Source organism: Dipteris shenzhenensis, chromosome 2 (assembly GCF_047967505.1).
Source record: "Dipteris shenzhenensis isolate YYH24624 ecotype China chromosome 2, Dip_SZ_1.0, whole genome shotgun sequence".
Classification (NCBI taxonomy): domain Eukaryota; kingdom Viridiplantae; phylum Streptophyta; class Polypodiopsida; order Gleicheniales; family Dipteridaceae; genus Dipteris; species Dipteris shenzhenensis.
Window position 1 is genome coordinate 18,908,274 of NC_141597.1, and position 24,605 is coordinate 18,932,878.

At 44.3% G+C, this 24,605-nt stretch overlaps 2 protein-coding genes across 2 annotated transcripts; both read right to left on the minus strand.

Moving 5' to 3' along the window:
• Window positions 1-5,128: 5,128 nt before the first annotated feature.
• On the minus strand, window positions 5,129-8,820 carry LOC147904431 (pentatricopeptide repeat-containing protein At2g39620-like). Its single transcript, XM_087386395.1, has one exon. The coding sequence runs from the start codon at window positions 8,368-8,370 to the stop codon at window positions 5,308-5,310; it is 3,063 nt and encodes a 1,020-aa protein (XP_087242521.1). The 5' UTR covers window positions 8,371-8,820; the 3' UTR covers window positions 5,129-5,307.
• Window positions 8,821-11,296: 2,476 nt separating this feature from the next.
• On the minus strand, window positions 11,297-15,297 carry LOC147904432 (pentatricopeptide repeat-containing protein At2g33680-like). Its single transcript, XM_087394339.1, has one exon. The coding sequence runs from the start codon at window positions 14,651-14,653 to the stop codon at window positions 11,696-11,698; it is 2,958 nt and encodes a 985-aa protein (XP_087250465.1). The 5' UTR covers window positions 14,654-15,297; the 3' UTR covers window positions 11,297-11,695.
• Window positions 15,298-24,605: the final 9,308 nt, after the last annotated feature.

Below are 24,605 nucleotides of genomic sequence, written 5' to 3' on the forward strand. Positions count from 1 at the left end.
GTGGTTCTTCTCAAGCAAAATAAGTATCCAAACTTTGAATCCAACCAAGTAACATCTCGTCTTTTGAATCGGCCATATACTTTGTTATTTGTACGTATTTTTCTCGTATTTTGATCTTCTTCTTCTACTCATGATGATGTCAATATCTCTCTTCCTTCGAATCTGATATCTCTAGTGATTCCGTGTGAAAAGCAAGAGATCAAGGAGGCTCAAAGCACACTGAATAAGACATGAGAGAGAGATAGCAAGTGTATATATTTATCTCAACAATACAAGATAGGCTTCTTATCTAGAGAGAGCTCTTAGAATAGTTAACACTTGTGGGATCCTCTGATCCACATCTCTCCTTGTGGATGTCCTCGATCCACATCCTCACATCATGTAGTCCACATCCTAGGGTGGCTACTTTAATACATTCCTATACCATACCTTAGCCTCTAATATGTGCTCATGGCCCATATCTCAACACCTCCCCTTGGTGCCATGATCCATTGGCTACTACAAGGTGGTGAGATGTGAGTTACAAATCCATCACCTCCCCTTAGTGCATACCTTGCTACTCAAGGTGGTCAAGTGTGGTTTTTTACATGTCAATACCTCCCCTGAGTGCTTACATGGCTACTCGCAAGTTTGATCACAAGAATATAGGCTGAAGGTGGAAAGGTTGTTGCTTCTCAATACATGTTGGGTCAAAATGCTTTTGATCTTGTTGACAAATTATGCCATGGATTCATTGAAGCTCATGTGCAAAGCATAGAATTCAATCTTAAGATGAATTTCTTGGTTTTTGGCTTTTGCACCAAACTGTGTTCAACTCATCCCATGCATCTTTGGCATGATTTTTAAAGTCTATATGATGAATTATGTTTGGACCCAAGTGCAAACTAATGAGTGATAGTGCTGCTTCATCTTTTTCCTTCGAGGCTTCATTTTGTGCAGTGGATATGTCTTCTTTTCAGTCTTCTAAAGCTTTTGATGCATCAAGAGATACCTCATTTGTGTAGACCAAGTATGAAATCCTTCCCTAGTGAACTTCTCAACAGTTGGGGTATGTGTTGCCATTGCAAAGGTCTTATCAGTTGAAGAAACTTTCAAATATGGCAGTGTCTAATTGCATACAATGATTTTGCCTTGATAGATGTGTAGAGCTCAAAAAAGCAATCACTTTTGCTTTTTGGAGCATGTGCAAATTCTTCTTGGATTGCAAGTTATGGCTTGTCAAAGTTTTTGTGAAGAAGAGGGGGGCCTTGATAATGTGGCAGAGGCTGTTCACATGCTTCACATGCTGCTTGCAAATTGTGCTTGTAAAGCACTGTGTGCTTAGGTGGTACTATGTGACACGTGTCACAAATGACATGCTAGATGAGGGTGAGTTGACTCAACCAAGGTAAACACAATTAACCACAGCTACCTCCAATCGGCCACATGAGGAGAAGTAGAAACGGTAGCCCAGGAGAGATGAGGAGGAATTGGAAGTCCATCTGCGAGCTCATGTTTTGGGCCGCTTTCATCTCCTGTTGGTCTGTTTGTAGCCCGTGTGCAGCAAGTATCACATTGGGCGATTGATATGTCTGCTGCGTAGCCTTCTTGGAGCGCCTGCACTGGTGATAGTTGCCTCGTAGAAGATCAGAGTCGGAGTTGGTCGCATGAAGAGCGATGCTGGAGAGGCATAGACGAGGGATGGAGCGCTACTACGGGTGAGCACTGGCTGGTCGTCAGAGGAGTTGTTGAGGAGTCGACTGGCGCTACTGAGTTTGTGGCTCTACCCGTCTGTTGTTGGCTGAGCCCCCTTGTCTACTTTGAAGTTGCCGTGGAGATCCGCATAGGTGTAGAAGCTATGAGTCGCCAGGAGCTATAGTCGCGGGTCTGACTGTGAGCTGGAGCCTGTTGCAGGTCGTAGGAGCTGAGGATGAGCATCCGAGGCATTGGAGGCCTTGGCAGTTAGCCAAGCTGCGTGGAGCAGATTTTGGTTATAGCAATGAGCCGCTTCCTTTGACGCTTACAAGCCACAAGAGTACAGAAGAGTAGACCCGTGAGCCCTTGAAGGTGTCCGACTGCTTCGTTGGAGCTCGATGAGGTTGTAGTGTCTTAGAAGCGAAGTTGCCTTGTGAAGAGCCGCTGCGGTTAGAAGCTGTCTGTGGCAGTTCTACATGCAGTGAGAGTCGTTGGAATACGCTGGGTTGCTGTTGAAGGAGCAGGTGCATTCTTAGTTTGTGGCTGAGCGTGGTGCTACTTGCATGCGCTGTGAGGAGTTGTAGAAGCTACTGTTGAAGGAACTACAGAAACCGCTCTCTCTCCCGCTCTCTCTCTTACAAAATCCATGAAATGAGGAACATAAACACTACAAAGACCATATCCCATGCTCTAAGAAGCGGATTTCTAAGCTTTCCCTCTCAAATTGAAGATGTGAACATGAGTAAGAAGTGAGCTCTAATACCATGTGAAAAGCAAGAGATCAAGGAGGCTCAAAGCACACTGAATAAGACATGAGAGTATTTCAACAATACAAGATAGGCTACTTATATAGAGAGAACCCTTCGAATAGTCAACACTTGTGGGATCCTTGGATCCACATCTCTCCTTGTGGATGTCCTCGATCCACATCCTCACATCAGGGTGGCCACTTTAATAAGTTCCTATACCATACCTTAGCCTCTAATATATGCTCATGGCACCATATCTCAACATCCTGAGCATGATATACTTTTGGTGTCCTTTGAGGAGACATGTGTCTTTCAAAACCTTGCAACTTCTCCTGCTCTTCTTGGTCAAATTCCTTTAGCATATTTTCAACTCCAGTAGACGTCAAAGGACCTTATCTATATACCTCCTAGGTTTAATTCCTGGAGATGTGATGCTCATTGCATTCCTGCGCTCCAAGTCTTTCTTGGTCTGAACCAATCCTAGAATCTTACAAAATATTTATCATTATTGCAAATCTCCTTTGAAAATATGATTCCATATCGGTCTTGAAAGAGTTGAGCAATTATTGAAGTTCTTGTCTTTTCTTATCCTTCCCACTATCTTGTGTTGTAGAAACTTTGTCCACTCCAGGCTCCAAAATCTTTGAATATTTTGGTCCACCCTGTGTTGAGGTCTTTTGCTGCTTTGTGGTGACGGGCATCTTGGCCGCCACGATTATTTTCTAGGCCATCCATTTTTTAGTCCTTTTGGTATTCACTATGGTGAAGATTGACTGGATAATCTCCTTGTTTGGGATTTATTGATTGGGATTTACTGAAACAAGCGTGGTGGTTGTTTGGGATTTACTAATTATTATATTTTGTGCTTTTAAAATATGGCAATGGGAAAGAGCAGGGTCACAACTTGTTGGGAGATCATAGCAAGCATATCAGCCTGGCATGTCTCGAGATCCAAATGCACAAAGACACGTGATGGCTCCCGCGTCCACTCATCTCATAGCTTGACTAGTCTATGGATGGAACAATATATGTCGTGATGGCCATCTGGCTAAGTACGCAACGATCTTTTAGGGCTGCTATAGTAGGACTATTTTCCTCAGGGAATGGAGAGACCGTCTCTTCTTCTCTAAGGTCCCTATACATCTGAGGTCATACTTGTTGGGGGCCGGATCTCTTAGGCACAGAGTGAGTTTGGCGCATCTCCACTGCAACTAGATGCGGCATTCGAGACCATTACCTATCTACACCACGTTAGATAGTACAAGTCCAGTACAACGAAGCGATGTAGGTTGCCATGGCTAGCTCTGTCTTCATCCATGGACCTCGTATAGCCATTGGGGATGAGAGAGGTTGGTATGCCTAGACAAGGTAGGTGGTTCAAGAGATTGGGGCTTCACATAGATAGAATGCCTCCCTTCTAGTACAACTTAGACGCTCCATCTATCCTGCTAGGATACTATGAGGTCAACCAAGTCATTCGAGAGGATCTAATACAGTTGCACACATTTAGGACCTGGTTGGAGCCAAGGGTGAAGCTCAGTTTCTACAGAGACCACTACCTGCGCATCTCTGAGGAGGCCTTCATTGTCCCACCATAGTATACTCGGATCCATTTGCCACTCACTGAGGATCTCTATAGGTCTCATCACACTAACTATGCATTGAGAGCGGACGAGAGCTGAGGGGATACCCAGGGAGAGGAGCAATTCATGTTCAGATGCCATGTGTACTACGAGATCCGCGGTCGATACCATTGCCTTTTTAGGACCGGTTTTGGGCCACTATCCAGACTTCTATCATACCCAGACTAGGGATGCTTCGTTGCCTTCATCCATGAGGCGGTGCGCCATAGGGAGCACTTACGCAGGACGCAGGGATAGTCTTTAGGCACATGGCTCGACCCTTATCAAAGCAAGATCACAGAGTTCTTCCAATCAGATCACACAAGCCTCGCGACCACTGACAACAAGCGCAGCAGAGATCCTGATCCTGAGACACGCCGCACTCAACAGCGGACGGACATGCAAATCACATTGAGTGACCTCCCATCCATGTTCAAGCCTGGGACACGACCCACAGGGATTATGATAGCCCTGGTCAGAAGCAAAGTCATTGCTAGGACACCGAGACGGATAGCACCCACATTCAATCGCTAACGCTCCATCACAGGCTACATATCAATACCTATCTGACACACACATACCCTTGTGGGGGCACATCGCATTGACCAGAGCCAACCAGACTTGATGGTGATTTATGGTGATTGACTCAATGATGATGATGATGACGATGATGCCATTACTGATGATATGACTATGTACTGCTTAGCACTTAGCATTCAGCATGGGGTGATGATGCTCGTTTAGTAGCTCCACCCTTTTTGCTTGTTATATCAATTTTCTATCAGTCTCATAGACCCATAGGTCTTCCGAAGACTTTAATAAACTTTCTTTCTGTCTTTCTTTAAGCCTCAATCCCGGTTCTTTCATTTGAGTAGGGCTTGATCCTCTCAAGCTCTCTCATGTTGTACATGGTGTATTTAATTGGGGGTTTTTCATACTTATACAAGTCTTTTATGAAAAGAAACATACTGGTTTTGAGAATGAGAGGTCCAAAGGAAACAATATATATACCTAGGTAAGAATAGAATATTTCCAATCTTACAAATTCAATAACCATTGTGAACATATCTCACATGACTTGATTTCTGATCTTTGGTTCAAATTTTATACATTTGCAAGGTTGCGTATTGGATTGGTACCATCAGCAAGCACAAGAAGCGACCACTAACAGCACCCATAGACTTGGCAAACAGGCCTCCGTAGAGCTTCCCTCTAAGTCTCAATTCAGTTGTTCTCCACCCACAGACAATGCACAGTTTTGTTCAACCTCTATCTCTTTGCACTTGATGTTTTCTCAGATCCTCTATTACGTACGCATCATACCAACTGCCAGCACTTGCATAGATGTTTGCCATTAACGCATATGAACCAGCAGATTTTGGATGCGTCTGCACAAGTTTCTGAAATAATCTAAGCCCTACTTCTACTTCCCTGTAAGTCTTGCAAGCACTAAGCAAAGCTGTCCTCATTCCTTCAGATGGAGGACAGCACATACCTTCAAGTAATTCCTCTGCCTCACACAAATATCCTGACCTTGCATAAAGATCCACCATACAGGTATAGTGTTCTGTAGTTGGTGCAATGCCATAATCTGTTCTCATAACCTTGAAATATTCCTGGCCCTTGAATACCAGGTCAGTATGGCTGCATGCAGTAAGGAAAGATGTGGACATAATAGAATCTGGCTTCTCACCTTGCTCTTGCATGTCCTCAAAGTACTGCACAGCCATGTTGCCATCATGGTTCATACCATATCCATTTATCAATGCAGTCCATGAGGCCACATCTCGAACTGGCAACTCATCAAAGATTTCCTGTGCCTCTGAAAGTGAGCCATATTTGGCATACATATCGACTAAGGTATTGCACAGAGCAAGGTCTCTTCTATATCCCTTTTGTGCAATCTCCAAGTGCATTTCTCGTGCCTTGTCTATTGCTCCAATGATGCCACAAACTTTTGACATATAAACAAACGTGAGGGCATCTGGAGAGACACCTTCCATCTGCATCTGTTCAAAGCATTTCAGTGCTTCCTGACCAGGTCCATATTCAGCATATCCTGCAATTAATGTGTTCCATGACACAACACTTCGAACTGGCAGCTTGTTGAACACATTTTTTGCCTCCAAAAGTAAGCCACATTTGGCATACATGGTGACTAGTGCACTTCCAACAACAAGATCTCTTTCAAATCCCATTTGAAAGACATCAGCATGTATTTCTCGACCCTTACCTACAGCTCCCATGATTCCACACGCTTTCAAGACACACATGAATGTGATGGCATTTGGAGGGATGCTCTCCAATTGCATCTGTTCAAAACATCTAAGAACTTCTTCACCAAGTCCATGTTCAGCATATCCTGCAATTAGTGCATTCCACGACACAACATCTCGAACCAGCAGCTTATTAAAGGCTTCATGTGACTCTGAAAGTGAGCCACATTTAGCATACATGCCCACCAGGGTGTTACCCACAGAAAGATCTCTATCAAATCCCTTTTGTGTGATCTCAGCATGTATTTCTCGGCCCTTGCCTATGGCTTGCATGCTCCCACAAGCTTTCAATACAGAAACATACATGAGAGCGTTGGGGGAGATGCCCTCTAATTGCATCTGTTCAAAACATTGCAGCACTTCCTTGTCGGGTCCATGTTCGGCGTAGCCTGCAGCTAGCGCATTCCATACTAGAACATCTCGAGCTGGTAGCCCGTTGAACACTTCCTGTGCCTCTGAAAGTGAGCCACATTTGGCATACATGTGGACCAAAGTGTTGCTGACACACAGATCTCCCTCAAAGCCCTTTTGTGTGAGCTCGGCATGTATTTCTCGGCCCTTGGCTATGTCTCCCATGCTGCAATAGGTTTTCAAAACAAAAACAAATGTGGCAGCGTTCGAAGAGACTCCCTCTAGTTGCATGTGTTTAAAACACTTGAGCAATTCCTCACCAGGTCCATGTTCAGCATATCCTGCAATCAGTGAATTCCATGAAACAACATCTCGAAGTGGTAGCTTGTCAAAGACTCGCCGTGCATGCAAAAGAGTCCCACATTTGGCATACATGTCCACCAAAGCACTCCCAAGAAAAAACTCTCTTCCAAATCCCTTTCGTGTGATCTCAGCATGTATTTCTCGGCCTTTGTCTATGGCTCCCACGCTGCCACAAGCTTTCAAAACACAATTAAAAGTGATAGCATCTGGAGATATACCCTCAAGTTGCATCTGCTCAAAAAGCGTAAGCACTTCCTGACCAGGTCCATGTTCAGCATAGCCTGCAAGAAGTGTGTTCCATGAGACAACATCTCGAACTGGCAGACTATCAAAGACTCCCTGTGCATCTGAAAGTGAGCCACATTTGGCATACATGCTGACCAAAGTGCTGCCAACAAAAAGATTTTGTTCAAATCCCATTTGTGCAATCTGAGCATGAATCTCCTGGCCCCTGCTTATGGCTCCCAGGCTGCCACAAGCTTTCAACATACAAACAAATGTGATAGCATCTGGAGGGAAGCCCTCCAGTTGCATCTGCTCAAAACAATTCAGTGCTTCTTGACCACATCCATGTTCAGCGTACCCTGCAAGTAGTGTGTTCCACAACACCAAATCTCGTAAAGGCAGCCTGTTAAAGGCTTCCCATGCATCTAAAAGTGAGCCGCATTTGGCATACATGTCAACCAAGGTGCTGCCGAGAAAAAGATCTCTTGCAAGTCCCATTCCTGTGATGTCAGCATGTATTTCTCGGCCTCTTTCCACGTCTTTCAGCCTAGCACATGCTTTTAGAAGGGCAATGAGAGTACGGCTGCTAGGACACACGCTATGTTGTTGCATTTGCTGGTACAAGTTGAGAGCATGCTGTGCTTGCCCACATTGGATATAACCTAGTATGAGAGAGGTCCACGAATGCTCATTCCGATGAACCAACCTGTCAAAAACCTGCTGAGCGTCGGACACACTTCCACATTGTACAAACATTGGCACAATATAGTTTCCAACCACTGTATGAACTTCCAGCCCATTGTCGCAAATAAATTCATGCACACGCTTGGCATACGCTAGATTTTTTCCCGCCCTGCACTTCTGCACGATGGAGATTAAATTCCCAACATAAGGGCTGTCCTCAATACTGAGTGTGTCCTTTAAGCTCAGCATCTCGCAGCCATCGCCCTCTCGTGATGCAAACTCTAGAGCGTTTGGGCACGCCTGCTCCCGACCAGAAGCTTTGGCCCCATGGACTCCCAGGCTTACGCCAGTCTGAGACTCTTCTTTCTCGAGCACCCCTCTAATTCCACTCGAGTTGTACCCGCAGTTTATCCACAGAATCTTCATAGCAAATACGTGCCTGAGATCTGGAAACCTTGAGTTTGTCTGGTACTCCTCTTCTCAGACTCGTGAACGAAAGAAACCATACTTCAGCTGCAAGACATAACATTCTGATGCATGGGTGACTTTTTTTGTTTTTTCGGTTATCCCACCATTGACGGGGTGCATTCGTCTCCCTGATATACCATGTTCTCTGGACGTAGCGAAGAAGTACAGGAACCTTGCACTCTCTACTATTTTACAGTGGCACAACGTCTGCTGTCCTGGCGGACTTGCTGTTCCTTTCCTCTTTGCGAAAAGTTCGAACGGGCATGAAGGTGGAGGAGTGAGCACGATCAGAGGAGGCAAGTGTTGAAGAGTCCGTGCTCTTGCTCTGGCTCTGGCCCTGCTGTTACGCCTGTTATTACCGGCTTGGTAAGAGCCTGAGACTGGGGAAGCTCGAGTTGACGACATGGCAGACACCCCAACGCCCAACAAGAAAAAGAAGACTATGATGATTATGATGATGATGAGTACAGAACTGGCCACGAATGCCCAATTTTAAAACAACATTGTGGGTGGCTTTAGACCAAATTTGCAACACTAATCACTAATCAGGGTGGGTTCACATTTGAGACCGGGTTCAGAGTTTGCACCAAGCCGCGCTGCCTTTAGGCACAGCTAGTGTGTTCACACGTCTTGCCCACCCAACCTTTTCAAGTCGGAATCCAGGAAGACCATGGAAGTGAAACTAATAAAATGCTATGATGGACCCGCATAGAGTATCTAGGGATGGGCAAAGGTACTAGACACCAAAGGTCCAAAGCGTTGTCGTGAGGTGGTTGTACAAGTCAACCACCCATGGCTGGCATGCAGTTGGCAGTAGCATGCCCTTCATTGGCTATGCCACTGGGTTGGTTTGACCCTGCCTAAGATTATTGATAATTTTTTTGGCGCCTTATATGATACACACTAGGATTGAAAGACATCCTTTTGAAGTGTTTAAAATAGTCACTATTAAAATTTCATATTAATACAATTAGTCGTATGTGAGAGTATATAGGAGTGGATAGGTTATCCACTTGTGATTATCTTCTATACATTTCTTTTTGACAATGACAAATGTATCTTGTAGCCTAACTTTGGTTATTGTTCCTAATATATATCTTCTCTCTTGTCCCTCTTTTTCTATATAGTATGAGAGCTAGTCGTGTACCCTCGTGTTAAAGGTTGGAAAATCATGTAAACTTTGTCCATTCACCATAATTATCAACAAATCATGTAAACTTTGTCCATTCACCATAATTATCAACAAGCTCTTGGTTTGACACAAAGGAAGGACATTTTTATTGAAGTGATGTGATGGAATGTAACATTCATTCCTTCGTCCATTCACCATAATTATCAACAAGCTCTTGGTTTGACACAAAGGAAGGACATTTTTATTGAAGTAGTGTGATGGAATGTAATATTCATTCCTTCTTCCATTCACCATAATCATCATCTTTAGAAAAGGCCTACTTCATCATGTTGATCTTTTGCGAACCTATTGAGGATTCATCAATATCATGTTTATAATGTGCATAGCACTACTACAAAAGCATGCTAAAAGAACACAAGGGTTGAAAACCCTAAAGGGGTATATATATATTCATTCTTTTCAACCAATATAGTATATAGTTAGTCATTTGTGCTGCGATTTCTAGTTGTGCCATCTTTACGCTTCTCTTCTTCCTCTTCATATTTATTTAATCGATGTAATATCCACACACGTTCTTAGCCTAGCAATGTCACTTGTAATCATGAATTACATGTCAAGTGTGATGTCTTATTTTATGTAATATCCTTTATAAATGTTCATTAAACCAATGCAACATCCACACTTCTTTTCGATTATTCATAAATCGTGTATCAGATGCGATGTCATGATTCATAAAATGATTATATAAAGATTTAGAATTTTCACTCATACTGCAATATTTACTGCATTAAAATTCATGAATGTAAAAATCTAAGAAAAATGATCGCAATTGCAAGTAATCTCTCGATGTATAACCTCTTGCATGATTATTTTAGACTAAAGCATTGCTATACTACATCCCTCCTCCGTGAATTCTACGAGGAAGGAATAATGTTACTAAGTCACTAGCATTCACACTACATACATTATGACAAAAAAGATACATAGGAATGAATGTTACATTCCATCACCCCACTTCAATGAAAATGTCATTTCTTTGTATCAAACCAAGAGCTTGTTGATGATTCTCAAAAAGCTCTTTCCCAAGTAGTTTGGTTTAAGTATCTATAATATTGTCTTTGTTATCACAATATTGCAATGTGATATCACCAAGTAATACTCTTTCTCTGATGAAGTGCTTTCTAACATTAATGTGCTTTGTCCTGGAGTGATATACTCTTTCTTTGATGAAGTACTCTTTAACATCAATGTGCTTTGTCATAGATCATTGTTGACCTTGTCTCATCAAAGTCATTTTTTAACAATAGTCTTTTGAGACATATAGCTTAAAATGCATCTGTTTGAGCGTTTAATATCTTGCTTCAAAGAAGCATTTGTCTGTTTGTTTGACAACCATGAGATAGCACCTTGACCAGGGAAAATTGCATATCCGTGCAACCTATTCCAAATTGTCTTGTAACTTTAATGTACCTCAAGACTCTCTTAGCTATATTCCAACGAGATTGTTTTGGATTTGCCATGAACTGACCATGTAGATTTTCTCGTCCAGAGAGAGGCATATTTGACATCACACACACTCATGATTCGAATAATCAATGCGTTTTCAATTAAAATATTCTTTCCAAGCACCTAGACCTTTGGCCTTTAGACTCACCTAGTCATGCAAATCACCTCACCAACAACCTTGACATTAAACCCCTTTAACCATTCACCTAAAGAATTGTAGGTCCTCTAAAGGGGAAATGCCGACTAACCCTTCCTACCTCAGCTTGAGCATAACACCAGTTCCAGAACTGCTGGAAACCACTTGTCCTTAAGATAAAACTGTTTTTCCATTTCTCAGCCTACCAATCTCAGGTGTGACACACTCCATCCGTGAAGTACCAATGTAGTATAAAGAGAGTTACACCTGGGAGGTTGCATCACGATATAACAACCAGAGGCCTGCTTCTCATCACATAATACAAAGTCAATATGAATTCCAAATGGAAGCGTGTCTAACCCTGTAACTTGGGTCCGACCTGTTGCTTGTTATATACACAAAATAACACTGCTCCCTGTCCCTTCTGCATTTTGCAAGGGCGAAATGAGAATGTCCTTCATTGTTTCTTGGTTGCCTTTGATTCCTCAAGAGCAAACTTTACCTACATATCACCATCCACTTGACAGTCTTTGTAGCCCAGCAAACTTCTCAATGGAGATTCTTCTCTCACTTATTTTCTGTGCTTCCTCCCACATTTGATTTACTGAATAAATGTTTGACATTAGCACATACCCAACAGCAATTGTGCAATCTGATTCAAGAAGACAATTAAAGGCCCGTCTTCCTACCTTCACGTTGCCATATTTTGCACAAGATCCTAGCAAAGCCAGCCACACTGCAGAACTAGGTGGAGATGGAATCTCAAGAGCCAGTTCCTCTGCTTCATCCAAGGATCCCGCACGACCAAGGATATCAATGATGCAAACGTAGTGAGCAGTTGTGGGTATGAGGCCGTAGTCTTCCATCATTATCTTGAAGTAACTCTGGCCCTCCTGAATGAGGCCTTCGTGGCTACATGAAGACAGAAGACTGAGAAATATGACATCATCAGGTTTAACGCCTTCTTGTTGCATGCTGTCAAAGTATTGCTTGGCTACCTCATAATGCCCATTGTCAGCATACCCTGAAATCATTGCAGACCAGGAAACCAAATTTCGTTCTTCCAACTTTTTGAACACCTCATGTGCATTCTCTACATTCCCACATTTGGCATACATACTGATTAGTGTGTTCCCGACAAACGGATCTAGACCAAGCCCTTGTTTCCTAATGTCAGCATGGATCAATTTTCCCAAATGTAAAGTTGCTGCACTGGAGCATGCCTTAAGCATGCACAAAAAAGTGACCTTATTTGGCCCAGTGCCCTCATGTTGCATTTTTTCAAACATTTGAAAGGCTTCCTCAGTGCGCCCATGCTCCACATATCCTGAAATCATTGCTGACCATGAAACCACATCGTGAACCATCAACCTATCAAATACCTTACGTGCATCATCTAGACTGTCACATTTGGCATACATATCAACCAAAGCACTCCCAAGAAACAGGTCTGACTTGAGTCCTCGTTTTGTGATATCAGCATGGATTGATTTTCCCTGACCTATAGCTGCTATTTTCGCACATGCTTGGAGGGTGCACACAAAGGTGGCCTCATCTGGACTTAAACCATCCTGTTGCATGTCCTTAAACACTTGCAAGGCTTTTTTACCATGCCCGTGTGCACCATATGCTGAAATCATTCCCGAATATGCCACCAAATCTCGAGCAGGCAGTCTGTCAAAGACCTTGCATGCCTCCTCTAAGGTGTCATGCTTCACATACATACTAACGAGGGTACTTCCAACTAGAACATCCGATTCGAGTCCATGTTTTACAACATCAGCGTGGATTAATTCGCCCTCGTCGAGAGCTGGCATGATGGCACAGGCTTTCAGAATGCACACAAATGTGACCTTGTCCGGTTTAATGCCCACCTGCTGCATTTCTGTGAAAAGCTGGAGGGCCTTCTCACCGTGGCCATGATCAGCATACCCTGAAATCATTGCAGACCAAGACACATTGCTTTGTACGGGGAGCTTGCTAAACACCTTCCAGGCAGACTCCAGGCTGCCACATTTGGCATACATGTCAACAAGGGTGCTTCCAACAAACAAATTTGATTCAAGCTTCTTTTTTATGATATCAGCATGAACCAGCTTTCCCTGGTCTAGTGCAGCTGCTGTGGTGCATGCTTTGAGGAGGCACACAAACGTGGTCTCATCTGGGTCTGTGCGATTTTGTTGCATATCAGAATAGAGTTGAAGGCCTTTATCACAATGTCCATTCTGGGCATATCCTGCAATCATTGCAGAACAAGAAACAACATCGTGTACCAGCAGTTTGTCAAATACATTGCTTGCATCTTCTATGCTTCCACATTTGGCATACATATTGACTAAAGAACTTCCAATGAGCAGATCTGACTCAAGCCCACGCTCCATAATATCACCATGCATCAGCTTGCCACAGTGTATTCCTGCTATGGTGGAACATGCTTTCAAGATGGACATGAATGTGGTAGCATTTGGATGTGTTCCTTCTTGACTCATTTTATAAAATAATTGGAATACTTCCTCACTGCAACCACGCTCACCATATGCAGCAATCAAGATATTCCATGACACAACATCTCGTACCTGTGGCAAACTGTCAAACACCTTGCAGGCATCCCTCAGGCTGCCACATTTAGCATACATGTCCACTAGGGAGCTTTTAACACGTATATCAAACTCAAGCCCTCGTTTTATTATGTCTTCATGAATCTGCTTGCCTTGTACTCCAGATGATACGATGGCAGATGCTTTTAGCAGGCACAAAAATGTGACCTTGGTTGGCTCTTTTCCCTCCAGTTGCATTTTGTTGAACAGTTTGAAGGCTTCATCAGTGTGTCCATGTTGGACATATCCTCCGATTATTACTGACCATGACACGTGATCCCTTGCCAGCAATTTGTCAAACACATTTTGTGCATCCAGGAGACCCCCAGAGCTGGCATACATACCAACTAGAGCACTTCCAACAAATAGATCTGACTCAAGCCCATACTTAAGGATCTCAGCATGTACAAGCTTACCCTGGTTAAGTGCTGCCATGCTGGCACAGGCTTTGAGGACTGCGACAAAAGTATACGGGCTTGATTTCACAGCTTCAGATTGCATTTGGTTGTAAAGTATCATAGCCTGCTCACTTTGATTGTGCTGGACATGTGCTAATATTATTGCAGTCCATGCATATACGTTTTGGTTACACAACCTGCTGAAGACTTGTAGGGCTTCAGGCAAGCGTCCACACGAAGCAAACATGCGGATAAGCAGGCATCCTAGCTTACTATTCCACTGTAGCTCACTTTTAACAAAGATACAATGGACACGCCTACCCACCACCAGGTCTTTCTTTCTAATACAACCTTGTAGAAGGTGTATAACAAAATTAATGGGAACTGGCATTCCCTGTTCCACCATTTGTTCCACAGCCTGAAGTTCCTTTCGTAGTTGCCATCCCTCTTGCAAGGTGCGCAATTCTCCCATAAGCACACCACCCTGGGGCCGGGAATATGTGGAGCTCTAAAGATAAACCCTTGCATCCCCCAGCAGAGGCCTTACTTTTTAAGACTTTCTCTCACATCTTTTTTAGAAATTACGGGGACGATTATAGCAGGACATTTACGACACCAAAGAAACAACCCAGAAAGCATGTGCCGCGAAATGGGACCAAAATTTCTCACTAAAACTCTGATTTGGTGGAAATCTATAGACTCAACTTTGAGTGCGAGCTAATAGGCCTACAGATTCCCATTAACAACGAGAATACCATGCTTTTCAAGCAAAGATATGCTGCCAGATCTTGCAAGCTAACCATAGAAACGGGTGCTTAGTTCTCAAAAACGACGATGCTTATTCCTGTGCTGCCCTCCAGTCTTACAATCTTGAACCAAAGTGACTAGCTAAGAATTCAATGCAATCCGTTTGCTCCAATTTCAATTCAGAAATCTTTGTTAGAGATGTTTCGAGTGAAAATGGATGCTGGCCATGCATGTTTCGTATGCTCTATGCCTTTTCCAACTAGCTGATGTTGAAGGCCAACACCAAGCGGCTACAACGTGTCGGTCTCTGTGTCCGGATCGTGACCAGGGCAGCTCAGGATTCTATCTGGGTCACCCCGTTTGGGGGCGTTGTTGGCACTTTCAATTTCAATACAAAGTTAAAAAAACAACAATTAGCTAATGTCTCACTTCAAATTCCAAAATCTCTCAAAATGTGAGAAGCTCATTGTTCAAAGGCACTCAATCATTCGTACATTTAGAGTCTTTGGAAATTCTGCTTCCAACTAGCCAACTCTAAGGGCCTTAGCACACGGATGGGGTTTAGGATGGGAATTTATTTCTCCCATCCTGGTCTAGGATGGATTTAGAATGGGAGGAGCCACTTTTTCTCCCATCCTCGATCCTATAGACCCTGGCAACCAGAATGGGTTTCCCTTTTTTAGGGATTCAAAAACATGGACGGATGACATGTGTAACTCCTAAACACATGAAAAGATGCCATGTGTCCTCTTCCACCTAAACCCATCCCTAGTTCTTTCTTTTGTTAGCACATGGTAGGATAGAAATATGCATGGGACCAATTGGGACCACTTTTTCATAGGATAGAAATATGCATGGGATGGAAATAGGATAGAAATATGCATAGGACCACCTAGGACCTATTCCCATCCTATTTCTTTCCATGTGCTAAGCCCCTAACTAGATTCGATCAGCTCATGCTGATGTTTTATGAGGCTCTTCAATTACCTCATCACATACATTTCGTCAGGATAGTTAAGAGTCGTTGTGCCATGTGGCTCTCCTGTTGGACTATAGCATGAGCAAGTTCGTTCCAGATGTAGGCATTGACTGAGAGGCACCCATCAGGGTGCTCATTGGTGGGAACTCAATCTTTTAAAACCCACAATGGGCAACTAGTGTGTAATGGGGTGCACCCATTCCAGACTACCCAATACTTTTTTTGGGTGCCCACACATTTGACACCCTTTGGCATGTGTAAACACCAAGTTTTTTGTTGGGATGTAGATAGTTTTAATTCATGTTCTTGATGTTTAGAGCACTTATGCTATGCGAAATGCACCATGGGAAATGGAGGGGAAATACATACGAAATAGGGGGGGACCATAGGAGATAACACTCCATGGTTTGGATCTGAGGGTTGATGTGACATTTCTATACTTTTGGTGTGACCCTCTCTCCATTTCCCTTGGATTGTTATGTCTTGCACCATGAGAAAAACGTCAAAAATATGCTCTTACAAGGGAAAAACATAAAAAATTGCCATCCTTATTTTCCCCCTTTTTCCCCTCCACGACAAAAGGCCCTCACTCGGCTGAAGCAATAGTTCGACAAAAGGAACTTGCAATGAAGTCTCCATGGAGAGATTATACCCATTTGCTTGTTGGCTTGTGTTTCAGTGGGTTATGGACCCACAGCACTAGAAGTACATCCCTGCCCATGTGACCTTCAATCGGTTGCATGAATTTTAATCTTTTTCCAATATGGAACAAACTTAGGTATCCTCAATACATGTGTGTGTGTGTTTAAGATTTAGATTAGAACCCCTCAAGAAGGTCCAAGAATATATGAACAACTTTTTAACATCAATATGAGAGAAGGTATTAATAGAGACAAAAATATGGCTAAATCCTAAAAAGAGAATATTTTTAGGATTATAAAGAAATTTTCCATGACAGAACCTTTGTACTATACTTCAACTAGCAACGTTGATACCTCCCACCATCCAACATGCTTAAGTTAGGAACATAGCTTAAACCCGAAGGGAAGACAGGTGTCATAGCATTGATGGACTTCTTATCGATGTCCAAAGCAAAGTACCATATTAATCCACGAAAAATACAAAGGATTGGAAAAATTTCCTATTCCATACACACACAAATTACCCCCACATATGCAAATACATACATGAATGGCTAATCAAAGAATGCCAAGTCAGAGGAGTAAAGTAATGAAAATGCCAATCCCTAAGGTGAGCCACGTCCATGATGACATAGAAGGGGAAGAAGTATTTCCCTTCCTTTTACTATTAGAGTCACATTACTAAACCCACAAATTTTGCTCTAAGAATCCATTTTTCTATATTACACCAACCAAAAAATTATGTAGCATAATGGTTAATAAGGGAATTATGGCATTTATCTTTGTTTATATGCTCATGTTTACATGATTAAGTTTATTGATTTAAGGGTCCCAATTATGGACTTAAGACCAAGGGGATGAACCATAGGTTTGAAAGCACTAAGTCACCCACGAATTCATTCACTGAGAAACACCAAGATTGGAAAGATTCCTTAGTCACTCTTCATATTAGAGTATTTTTTTCCATTTTATCCATGCGACTCTATATGTGAGCATGGTCATAAATGGAAGGATCAATGATGAGTGAAATATATGTATAGTAATGCGAGATGCTAGAGGAACCTTATAGAACTGACCATCACACATATACATGATCCTACTAAGGTACTCTTATCGATTGTGGTCTAAGTAGCTAAATGTTCATGCATACCTAGTTTACCATTGAGAGAAAGTAGAGGAGCTCTTAGTATATACATGCGAGGCATGAGAGCCGTTAAAAGCTACCGCTGATATCCATGTGATATCACACGGAATGTGATGTGTGTGTGTGTTTTGCAAAGAAAGGAAACTTCTATTAATGTTTGAAAAAAACCCCAAACAAATCAGTTGCTGCTAGAATAGGGCTACATGGTAAATACAAGGAGAGAAATCTGGCTGTCCTTGTCCAGCCTGTCGGCAATCCTAGCTCACAGACTAGGGACTATCCGAAATAGGGGCTAATAGCCAAGACAAAGGCCTATACATCCAGTGGATATCTCCCGCCAAAAATTTGTAAAAAATGTATGCAAGCCAAGCCTTGCAGAAACACTCATGTCACTCAGCGGTACCTTGTGATCTTTGGACCTTGCACTCCTAGCAGGCACGCAGAGCGAAGATGATGTCTTGCCAAATAGCTACCAGTGTAGCCGTTGGTGGAATCTGATACCCTTCCATCACCTGACTGCAACAGATGACCCATATGTTCCAGGAATTGATGTTGGCCATAATCTTCCACACACCGTCCTCCGGTGATGGCTGCGGGCAAGTGTGAGACAGCAGTACAGCATCAAGGAACTCCATCCGAAAGACCTATCCCCATGAATCTTGTATGCCAGTGATACCGAATCAATAGCAAAGCATGACATCCCTGTGTGAGCCACACCACAATCCCCCACGTGAAGTCTCTCTACATCCTCTGACCAACTTGGCCAATCCAAATGCTCTGTGCCATAGAACAACTCCATAGGTAGTGTGAGATCATCTCTAGCTCCCCCTCCATACATCGGGCACATATACCATCAACCCTTATCTGCTCCAGCCAGGAACCGATCAATAAGTCCCCATGAGCTACCATCCAGAAGAAGTATGACTCGCTCTACCTGGTCCCACCCTGTAAAACCTACGACGGATGAAGCCCAGGTGCTCTTTGAAGAAACAAACCTTAAGAGATACTCCCATCCGTGAGAACTGACCATCCTAGCATTGAGGGGTCCAAGGGATCCGCAACCCCTCCCACCATGACTTAGGGATGGCTGAGTCAATCTCAGCCATGCCTTGGAGAGCCGCCTCCAAGACCCAAAGGATCTTGATGGGCGACTGTCCCATTGTGCCCATTCGATGTGCATCCTCTAACCAAGCATTCAGCCATGTGTGTCTCTAACCTCTGAGTGCCAGTGAATAGGCTACCTCTCGAACTCCTCCTTGCAGGAAGGGCTGGCTTGGATGAGTCCTCCTGAAACCCTGCGTCACACCCTGATCAAGCTCCTCATGAAGGGGGAGCCTCTCCTTGTGAGCGGTGCCTCTGAGAAAAGCCACCTATACACCTGCTGCCACTACCCACCTGCCCAAGGGTGTTCCAGAGAAGTCCCCTTTGTAGGAGGAGCTTCCCAAGGCTCTGTGCCAAGTGTGAGACCCCAAACCACTAGCTTGCCTAGGAGGGCCCGGCTTTGCATCTCTGGGTATATAATGCCCAATCCCCACCTTGGCTATGGAAGGATCATTGTCTGCCATGCCACTCTAGCCCTGGTGTTCTAAGTGCCATCCCATATCTACATCAGATGATCAACATTGAACCACACAGGAGAGAAAGTAAAACTCGACGGCCTACATAGAAGTCAGGAATACACTGCTTGGTTGTAACAACATGCATTTCCTTCCTGCCCATGAGCCTAGGTCAAGAAGAATGTTTTAAGGCTTGATATCCAAATGGATAACTCTAGACTCCTCATGTTGATTGCATTTGGAGAGATGCACTACATTTGCATCTATTTGAAATAATTCATTGTCATCCTGACCAAAGTCATGTTCAACATACCTTAAATTAGAGCTTTTTAGAGACTACATTTTTTATGGCTATATAAACTTGACCAAATGCAACATGTCCAACATCTGAGAAAAACATTTTGTAACAAATAAAGGTTTTTAAAAGTTTATCTTGTGAAGAGGGTTTGATCCTCACAGTTTGAATGCTTGGGGCACTCAAATCCCTTTAAATTTCTTCTTTCATTGCAAAACCTGTCTTTGTTGTACATTAGGTGAATGTGGGAACCCAATAGTGCTCTTGCAAAAGGTCAAAGCAACAAAAATGATTTATAAACACCATACCCAAGTCAGGATATTACTTCTAATATGTATGAAAGAAGTGGCATCTCGTACAATGAGTGCTTAGTTTCTTCAAGAGGGAGCTAGACTTAAAGATCATAGATGGACCTCTTCCCCTTTGGATCAACCCAAGGAAGGCCTTTCGTGTAGCTAGATTCAACCCCACAGTCCCCATTTATGCTTGATTAAAAACCACAATGTTGTCTATTGCTCCTAAAAATGAGTTTTTTCTTAAGCTTCTTCTTCACCTATTGCAAGGGTTGTTTTCATGACATCCTATATGGTTAGGATTTACCAATACTCTTAGCCTTCACCTTCATAGTCAAGTTTTGTTTTTTGCTTCTTTGCAAGCTAAGAAGGTAGAAGAAGAGGTTGCTAAGGATGTCGTCTCACTAGAGGGATGTAGATTGCACTGGCTTGAATTTCATCTTGCTTATATGGGCTTGAAACACACTATGCGACTACAAAGTTGGTCATTACGTAAGAAGTTGAGATTGCAAGCCTTGGTAGTCTCAACAAAGGGAAAAGGGGTGCAATTGACACTATCACAATAAGTGCTGCTTTGAAGCTACAACTAGTGAGTCCCCAAAATCTCCCAATCTAATCGAAAGTAGTCTTGATGGAGCTGCAGTTGTTGTTGAGCTAATTTTAGATAGTGGATGGCTAGCAAAACGACAATATAGAGCATCAATTTAGTAGAGTGATTGTCGCTCATTGCATCCACAAAACTACCAAGAAAAAGCTGATCCATCAAATTGCTCTCTCTCTCTCTCTCTCTCTCTCTCTCTCTCTCTCTCTTTGGTATTTGAGTATTGAGCTCATTAACATGTTGATATGTTTGGAGGTTGACCATCAATAGGAGGGGAAATGACCTATAAGTCCTTTAATTCAAACAAATTAGAAAACAATATTCCAACCTTATTTGATGAAGCATGATTGGTAGTACCAAATGAGATATCAACCTTGACAATGACCCTTGGTTTGGCAAGAGGGGCTCAAATGGCAGCACCTTTGACTCCCAATACTATTAAGGTTTTACTCTGTCCAGACGATAAGCAACAGGTTCAAAGTGCAGTGAAGGCTCTTCAAGACAAGGACCTGTTAGGCCGGATTGTTGGGCTAACCCACTCGAGGTGACAGATTTAAGATTGGCTTCAGGCGAGTTTATCCCCAGGAGATGACCACATCCAGGAGGTCACCATCTATGGGAGAGGGGTCTTCCTTCTCCAGCTGAGCTCTCCAGAGACCACCTTGTCACTTGTGGAGTAGAGCCCTATCTTTCTTGGTCCTCATCTGGTCTTCCTCTTCCCTTGGTACTATGGCTTCACAATGGCAGACATGGACACGACTCACCACGTACCTCACTTCCCAATGATGCTCTACTTCCCGGGGGCCCCAAAGGAGTATAGATCCATTCTCCAGTCTGTCGGAGGATGTTTGGTACGGTGTTGGAGTCTCCTCCTCCCTTGGTAGCCATAGTGGTCACAGATGATGGGGTCCCTAGGCTCAGAGTAATTGTGGACGCCCCCAAGACGCTTCTTGAGGAGATCCTTCTGGCAACCTTGGATGGAGGTGAACTATATCAAAGATTTGAGGTCTCTGGGCTTCCAAGCCACTGCCTCCGATGTAGACAAATGGGACACTTAGCTCAGGACTACATGAGACCCCAGTGTGGGGATCCTCCTCACCTTAGGCAGGAGCAGGGGGCTCCCCCTCAACCAAGGCAGGGGCAGAGGGCTCCCTAGCATCGGGCCAGGAAGTCAGATCATCAACAACACTCACAAACACCTTGGGTCGAGATCCCTCTCAGGGGACTTAAACCAAGGTTGAACACAAGAAGTCTAGCAAGGTAGCCCTTGAGCCTCGCAGGTATTGGGCTAGGGTTAGAGAGCACAAGAGAGCCCGATTGGTGATTCCCCAGCCTCAGGAGAAGCTAGCAGAGGTTGTGCCTATGGAGCAGGAGGAGACCTTCGATCTCCTGACTAAGCCGTTGGTTCCAGCAGAGTAGAGGGACCAGGTCCCTTTGCAGCAGGAGCCTAGAGCCACCATTAAGCAGGTCTTGGTGGACCCTCCATTAGGGCCGCCCCCCCTCCTGACCCCCCCCACCTTCACTGGGGGGGTCTGCATTTTGGTGTCGTAGTCCGTTGGAGCATATGTGTACGATCAGGGCAAGCTCATCCAAGGCAGAGTAGTTTGGATGGATTTGAGGGTTGGGGACTCCAGGATTGGGGTTCTCAATGTGTATGCCCCAGCCTATAGACAGCAATGATCCACCTTCTGGAGGCAGTTGACGGAGTCCCTCCTGGATGTGGACTCATGGATTGTTAGAGGTGACTTCAACAATCTCGAGTTTGAGGAGGACAAGTGCAGGGGTGCTTCTTCTCTAGCTGGCAGTCTCCGTTTCTCCTTTGGGCAGCGGCGACAGGATGGTCTACTTGAGAGACTAGACAAATTCTATGTCAAAGATTGGGCCATGCATAAGGGTGGAGCCATTGGTATTCTAGTAGGGACTACCCTCTCGAACCACTCCCCTATCATTCTTCACCTAGAGCAACCCCGTCGTGGCCTACCATAGAGAGGGGTCTGCATTCCAGATGCTTTACTCCTGGAGGAGGAGGTACAGAAAAGTATTACAGCTATTTGGCAGCAGCCTGAGTCCCCCCTGCAGGGAGGGTGGGCTGTGTGGGCAACTGAGGCGATTCAGCGGAGTAGTGAGGAGCTTTGCACCCATGCTATGCGCACCGCCATCATACTCTTCAGGAGAGAGAGAGGGATTTGCAAACGAGACTTAGCCTCCATTGAACGTCTTCGAGAGCAGGATTCAGAGTCGCAGAGGTTAGTAGACCAGTATGACTACACTCGCTTGGAGCTTCAGGATACTAAGGTGATACGGGCTGAGTACTCCTACCATTCCTCTAGATCTCAGTGGCTATAGCAGGGTGACAAGATGACCAGGCAATTTTTTTAGGCCACTGGCCCTAGATCAGCTGGCGCACAATTGCAAAGATTGAGATACTCTAGTGGGTAGATGCACTCGGATCTGTAGGCGATCTTGGAGTTGTCCTCGGATTTCTATCGACACTTATTCCAAGCAAAGGAGCAGTCCCCGGACGTTTTGGCAGCCTAAGATTCAGTTTGGGTGCACTTTCCAGAGGTGGTCTCTCGGAGTGTGAGCAGCCAGTTAGATGCGCCTTTTCTTTGGATGTGGAGCTTTGGGAGGCCCTTTGGGCTCTTCCATCACAGAAGTACCCCAGGGAGGACGGGCTGGTCCCTGGCTTTCTTTAGGTGCTTCTGGGAGTGCATTCATACCCCCCTCCACTTGGCTTTTCAAGAGATCTCCGACTCGGGCTCTCTCCCTTCGACACTGAGTCATGGCTGGGGGATATGCTTAATCCTGAAGGGGGGGGATCGCTCGGACCTGAGACAGTGGAGACCGATCACTCTCTTGGACACTGCGTACAAGATCTTGACCAAGTTCTTAAGCTTGTGGCTTCACCCTCACCTGGTGGACATCATCCATGACACGCAGACAGGTTTTGTCGAGAAGCGTAGCATCCTAGATAACATCTTTTCTTTTTGGGAGGCACTAGATTGGACCAGAGAGGAGTCTCAGCCTCTCATGATTTTGCTTTCAGATTTCGAGAAGGCCCATGATAGAGTGGACTCTGGAGTGGTCTTTCTTGGAGGGCATCATGCAGAGGCTTGGCTTTTCAGATCACTAGATTAGGGGTGTCTCATCCCTCTATGCAAGTAGTTTGAGCCAAATACTTAATGGTATCTCAACCCTCTATGTAGGTAGTTCAAGCCAGATACTTAATTGTGGCTACATGGGGGAGGCCTTTTTCTCGCTTGGTTCGGTAGGGATGCCCCCTTGCCCCTTTCTTATTCCTCTTTGTGGCTGAGGCCCTAGGGTATTTTCTGAGGTCTCAATCGGTGAGACTCATGGGGATGAGGCTCCCCATTCAGAGCTTTTGGACTCAGAGTTCGCAGATGATGCATCCCTTTTTGTAAAGGGCTCTGCTCGTGGAGCTTGGATGCAATTAGGCGAGCCTTGGCAGTGTATTGTCTAGCCTCAAGTTCCAGGATCAACTAGACCAAATCAGTCGACTTTCTCACAACGATAGAGGCGGTATAGGAGATCTAGGATTGGGGCTCAACACTAGGCTTTCGATGGACTCCGAGGGGGCAGACAATGAGATACCTTGGCTACCACGTTGGCATTGATATTTTGGCAAAGCAACAGATCTCCTTGGCCCTAGAGAGTGTTTTGCGCAAGCTTTTGTAGTGGAGCTCGGCCAAACTCTCTCTTGTAGGAAGGGCCTTGGTGGCTAACCAGGTCCTCCTTGCTACCGCCTGGTACATAGCCTTGTGCTAGTGTTTTCACAAGGGATGCATGGGACAACTGAGGTGCTTGGTGCGCAATTTCCTCTGGGAAAGATCAGACGGCACACATAACACCCGAGCCAGGGCCAAGTCTCCAAAATCAACTAGAACGCTTTCAATCTTTTGAAAAACTACAATCTTGAGGCTTTGTCACGATTTGAGGTTCTTAAAACCTTGCAATAGTTCTCTCTGAAGGAGTGATGATCCTTAAGATGAAGCCTCAACCTCAACCTTGTTCTTTTTGAGTTCATAGCTGAGCACTACTCCAAGCTTCTTTCTCTTTTCTGAATTGCTTTGCCTCAGGCTATTGGGAAGGAATCTTGGCCAGTAAGGCTTGGGCAACAACCAAGGGGTCTTGATGCTAAGTACACTAC